Source organism: Temnothorax nylanderi, unplaced genomic scaffold, assembly GCF_030848795.1.
Source record: "Temnothorax nylanderi isolate EJ_2023f unplaced genomic scaffold, tnyl_v1.0 TNYL_tig0398_pilon, whole genome shotgun sequence".
In the NCBI taxonomy this organism is placed as follows: domain Eukaryota; kingdom Metazoa; phylum Arthropoda; class Insecta; order Hymenoptera; family Formicidae; genus Temnothorax; species Temnothorax nylanderi.
In genome coordinates this window covers 26,369-32,368 of record NW_027249460.1, presented here as the reverse complement: position 1 = coordinate 32,368, position 6,000 = coordinate 26,369, and the positions used below count along the sequence as shown (strand labels likewise).

The window sequence follows — 6,000 nt, the reverse complement described above, 5'->3', positions numbered from 1 at the left end:
CTTTTGTTACCAAAATGAAAAATGATGAAAAAGCAGCATGGCTAAGTTTCAAGGATGTAGTAGAAAATTTTCTTGGAAATCACAAAAGTCCAGATTACGAACAAAGAGTTGCGAAAATGGTAGAAGACTATAGAAAACAAGGCTGCTTAATGAATCTAAAACTGCATTTTTCTGATTCTCATATAGACTACTTCCCAGAAAATTTAGGTGATTTTAGCTAGGAACAGGGAGAAAGATTCCATCAGGACATTAAAACAATTGAGCATCGATATCAAGGCAGGTGGAATGTGAACATGATGGCTGATTTCTGTTGGAATCTCAAACGAGATATTCCTGTGGAACAGAGGAAACCTAAAAGACAGCCATTGCGCAGATCTTTTGAAACTAAAAGAGTAAGATACCATAAAAAAAAGGAGTAATTCTTCTGTTACAGTCGTATCTTTTTATAACCGAACTCTCCATAACGAACTTACTTGTGGTTAGAGGATGCGAAGGGCTACATGGGACTGCATTAGTGAGATTTACGACTGTGTGAGTGACGTAATCAGACCAGTCGCAGATATTAGGTTGAAAACCCTAAGAAGGCGAAATTCCTGGGTTAGATACGTATCTATAACGCCGGAATAAATCCGTTGCCCACCATCACCACGTGGAGGTACCCTGGTTGCAGAAGGATCAAGTCATGGATCTACTTTGACTATAGCTATTGTGGTCTTGGACGTCAAATATATAAGATTTGTACTTTCTCAGAGTCATGTGGGAAAAACTGCATTTTCAGTGTGATTATGTTATGATCTGACGTCAGATTCGTATTCAGCGACCCCAAAAACCCTCGAGTAACAAATTTTAGGCGAATCTGGTCAATTTTCAAAAATTCATCGAGTATACTGGATCTGCCATTTTGAATTTTGGAAAACTGACATCAGATTCGTACTCAGCGACCACAAATACCCCCGAGTACCAAGTTTAAAGCGAATCGGATCAATTTAAAAAACCATCCGCCATATTGGGTCCGCCATATTGGATCTGCCATTTTTTATTTAAAAATCTAGTCAATTGTTATGTAATTCAAGCTTTTGAATCCGAATCCACGGTCACAATTTCGAAACTAGCTCGCGCTTTTTCATTACGGCTCAAAATGTACTAAAAAAGTAAGTTTTTTGAGATTAGAAAAAAAAACGAACCAACTTTTGAATTCTGACCTCGGATTCGGATTCAGCGACCCAAAATACGTAAGAATTGACTAGTCCGGTCCGCCGGACAGAAAATTTATTTATTTTTGTGGGGCTGTGTAATTGGACTTATTAAAAATTAAATAATTTGTTCAGATATTGCGCTTAAATTCTTTTCGCGTTTTACAACGCCCGATCACGTTTCACATTAGATGGCGCGACGCGCGAGTCGCCACTCTCAAAGAGCCCCCACCTCCTTCCTCACTCGTTAGGTGTCATGGCCGCACTTGCTTGCGTTTCTTCGAACGTGTCGAGTCCGTCACCTCTTTCTTAACGGATTGATCGTTGCGGCGCGTGTTCTGGAGACCAACCGAGCGAGAGTCGAATCACCAGGGAGAGCTCACCGCCAGGAAAGGGAGAGCTGCGGCAGCTACCGTCCGAGAAGGAGGATCGAGGCGAGGAGTCCGGTCCAGCGAGCGGGGCCCTTAAGAGATTCTCATTGGGACGCCATATTTGAAGACAGACATTAGTCAAAAAAGTACAAGGGCCTCTGCTAGAGTTTATATTCGTCTTGAGATCTAAGAATTACTTTTATTCTTATGGCTCTGGCTTGAAATTCTAGCCCAAGAACCGATCTTATAGACATTAATGCAGAGACCCCCTCTCTTTTCATTTCTTTTTCTTCTTTTTCTTCATAATCGGTATTACGTTTCAGTAAACATTCGGACTCACATTTTCAATCAGTAATCCAGACATCTTAATTCCGTCCTGTAAGATCTGGTTTTTTATTTCAGTTCATTTATTTTCTATTCTATCTTCAGGACAGATTACTGATTTGGTTTGCTTTTATTTCAACTAATGTAAAAACTTTTTAGTTACTCTCAATTTCTTTCACGTCAACATATTTTCTTTTTTTTTTAAAGATAACTACACATAATAAAGACAAAATTGACTTCAAAGGAACTCTCTTTCTGTCGCTCACCTATCTAAGAATTCTAGAGAAACTTGCCGTGTTTGCCATTACTTTTTAAACATAATTAAATTAAATAAAAAAATTAAATAATTAAAAATAAATATTAAAGACAGAAAGTAAAAAAGTTTTTATATATAGGCACCTATATACAGGCATTATACTAATTATAATTGTATTCAGCAGAAAGCTGCTTTGCAACTGCAGTTGTAAAATTCGTGAATTTGATTGGTGTATTACTCTTAGTTTCGGCCAAAATTAAAAGTATACACCAATCACATTCACAAATTTTACAGTAGGTAAGGTATGGGCGTTCTAACTAGGGAGCTCCGAGGGGTGGTGAGGGGCGGGGGGTTACCGCGGGCGGGGAGGGAGAGGGGGGTACCGCGTTTTCGGGCGCCGCGGGAAGGGGGCGGGGGGTACCGCGTTTTTGCCGCTCCGCTGGCGGGAGGGGGAGGGGGGGTACCGCGTTTTCGGTCGCCGCGGGGAGGGGAAGGGGGGTACCACGTTTTTACCGCGCCGCGGGCGGGAGGGGGAGGGGGTAACGCGTTTTCAAGCGCCGCGGGGAGGGGTCCGCGGGGTGAGGGGACCCGCGTTCGCGATTTCGGGCGCCGCGGGGGAGAGGCGACCGCGTTCGCGTTTTCGCCGCGCCGCGGGGAGGGGTGACCGCGTTCGCGTTTTCGCCGCGCCGCGGAGTCCGCGTGCAACGGCCGCGCCGGTCCGCGTGACGTCACACGGCACGCTCCCGCTCGCGTTATCTCCCCCTCGTAGATGTTCTTTCGCCCCCCCCCCCCCCATTAGCACGCGTCTTCTCGTTCGCGCGGTCTCTCTCTCCCTCGCGCGTTCTCGCTCGCAGCCCCATTCGCGCGCGACTTCTCGTTAGCGCGCTCCCGGCCCCGTTCGTGTTCTCGCTCACGATTGCATATCTTTTCTTCGCCAACGATATTTAATCGTTTAGATCTTAATATTTAATTTTTAATATTACATTTAATTAAACGATAAACGAAGACAGCTTAATGACAGGGAACGGTAAATGAAAAGGAAAAAGAATTAAAACTTTTTTAACCATATTATATGCATTTATTTATCATGTAGCGCATTATACACAATAGTATCTGCAGCATACACCAACAGTTCGCAATCAATAATCGAAGTTTCATCATAAACTTCATGCAAGATTGTAACTGCATTACATTTATCGGTGATACAATTTTGACGTAAAATTATTTACAAATTGTTTAAATTTTTCACTTACGCCATGAACATTTTGACATAGTTGAAAATATACATTTTCGACGCAATGTCCTAGTTCAAACAAGAAGAGTACGGTTGACGGTTTCATGTACAAGCTGGTGTCGCACGACGTCAATTTTACAATATCTGCGTCACGTATTTTAACGAGCTCCAGATCTCGAAACGCTAGCGATGATGGCGCCGATGACTGCACGAGTCGCTAAATATCTACACGTTTTTCGATGAATGTTACCCACGTTGCATGAGGCAGAATTATCCGATTGCCTCGATTATCGCCAATAAGTATATCCACAGAGGACATAGGTCCCACGTTGATTCCAACATCCAAAAATTTATATGCTGTCGATGTTAAGGCAAATCTCCTTCCCAAAATACGAGGCGTGTAGCGGGGTTTATCAAAACTGAAAAAAATACAATTATGTTTATAAAAGTTTTTTTTTGCACAAGTATATACGAAAATTAGCGGTACTTACTCATTGTGCTGCTTCTCGCACGTTTCATCCTGAATCGGAACGTAGTAGTTCGGACCGTGAGTGTTCATCGTAACTGGAGGCTGTTTGCGACGTACTCGAACCGTATCAAACTCTTGACTGGGCGCGCCAGAATCCTCGTAGACAATTTATATGTACAAAAATGCGAATCTTGCAAATTGCGCCGATGTAAGGCTGCTGCTGCGAGCATGCCATTTCAATTGCAGATCCGCACCCACCACCACACCTCTATCTCTATCTCAATAATGGGGCTTATCGGTCTCAAACAGTCGTTGGTCGCTTGTATCGCACGACTCAAAGGTCTGAAAGACTCGGTACGTCAACGTTTCGTGCATGTGGGTGCAGGATACAGTGCGAGTGAGACAGGACTCAGATGGCGCGAGATAGATACGGCCTTTGAAAGTCGTATACTGACCGGTGTGGTAATAAATTCCAAACACATCGACCCTCATCAATTTCTCAAAGATGCGAGAGACATTGTACTCGATCGTGTGCGGAACGTCATGCAACGACATGACAATGTGAAGATAAACACAATGTTTAATGGTGAATTTGTTGCGGGCGACAAACGCGCGAATAAAAGTATCGCTACGAGAAACTATGAACTCTTTCGTGAGTCCGATCTGTGTGAGTGGTACAAGCGACACGTCATCGAGCCTACCCTAGCAAAGCTGGAGGAATTCCAGGAACGTGATAGCGGATGGGCGTTGTCGCGTATACTTAATTTGACAGTTAACATAAACAAATATAATCCATTGCACGCGGGGTGTTTTGTGGAAATACCGCGAGAAATTAAAATGAAGAGAGCGATGATAAACGTGCGATCAATGGACAATGCATGTTTCGCATGGTCAGTGGTGGCTGCTTTGCATCCAGCCCAAAGAAATGCAGATCTGGAATCGTCGTATCCACATTACACGTCGGTGCTAAATCTTACAAACATTAAGTTTCCAATGACGTTGGATCAAATTAAACGGTTTGAAGATCACAACGACATCTCCATCAACGTGTACAGCATCGAGAAAAAAAACAAGGAACATGCTATCTTGCCAATACGGGTTACTGGTCGAAAGATGGACAGGCATGTAAATCTGCTGTACGTGCATGACGACAATGTTGGACATTTTGCGTGGATCAAGAACCTATCCCGCCTCGTGAGCTCGCAATTGAGCACGCACCATGGTCGGAAATACTTTTGCGATCGGTGAGTATACATCCTAATAAAAATAAAAATAATTTTACGTAAAAGATATATATATTAGGGTGGAGCGAACTTGCATATAAAAAACAAAATTTTTGAATTTTATAACGCTACTAGGCGGAAAAGATGCGAATATGTCTAAAACTAATATCTGTAAAATTTCAACTTGATCGGAGCTCATCTTCTGCCTCCAACTTTTTTTTGAAAATTTTACTAACTGTAGGGTGAAACGAAAAAAAAATTTTTTGAATTTTATAACGCCACTAGGCGGAAAAGATGCGAATATGTTTAAAACTAATATCTGTAAAATTTCAACTTGATCGGAGCTCATCTTCTGCCTCCAACTTTTTTTTGAAAATTTTACTAAGAGCAAAATTTTGAAAATTAAAAAAAAGACGCAGCTGAAAATTTTTTGGAAGTTTTAACTCTATTTTTATCAACAGTCCACAAATCTTGATTATTACAATACTTCAGCATACTAAACCAATTAAAATATATCAGAGCAGGCCATTTTTTACATGTAAGAACGCAGAATTTGTGTGTATGTGTGTTCGTGTGTACCACAGTGCTTCGACATCGGCGGCGAGGCGAGACCGCATCAAATAGGTGACATCGATCTGCGATTGTCTTTTAGTTATATCCGTTTGTTTTCTGGTTACCGGACCACGATTCCACGATTGCGCCCGGAAACGAGTTAGAGTCGGTCGACGACAGCGAATCTGAGTATACGTTTTATCCTATCTATATCCCACATACAAAGCAACAGAAGGGAGGCATTATTTTTATGATTTTTTAGGGGTGTCAATAAGGCCGTTTTTTGGCCCACGTCAGAATCGCTCCACACTGTGGTATTTTCTTCCTACCGATGTAGCTCACAACCTCCTAGAACCGTTTGCTGTTCGAGCAATTAGA

General features: G+C 42.4%; 1 protein-coding gene across 1 annotated transcript; it reads left to right on the top strand.

Annotated features, from left to right (window-relative positions):
* Positions 1-3,726: 3,726 nt before the first annotated feature.
* LOC139782251 (uncharacterized) lies at positions 3,727-5,675 on the top strand. The gene has a single exon (XM_071721223.1). The coding sequence runs from the start codon at positions 4,076-4,078 to the stop codon at positions 5,093-5,095; it is 1,020 nt and encodes a 339-aa protein (XP_071577324.1). The 5' UTR covers positions 3,727-4,075; the 3' UTR covers positions 5,096-5,675.
* Positions 5,676-6,000: the final 325 nt, after the last annotated feature.

Coding starts and splice junctions, on each gene's coding strand:
- LOC139782251 (XM_071721223.1), top strand. CDS start 4,076: ATGCCATTTCAATTGCAGATCCGCACCCACCACCACACCTCTATCTCT.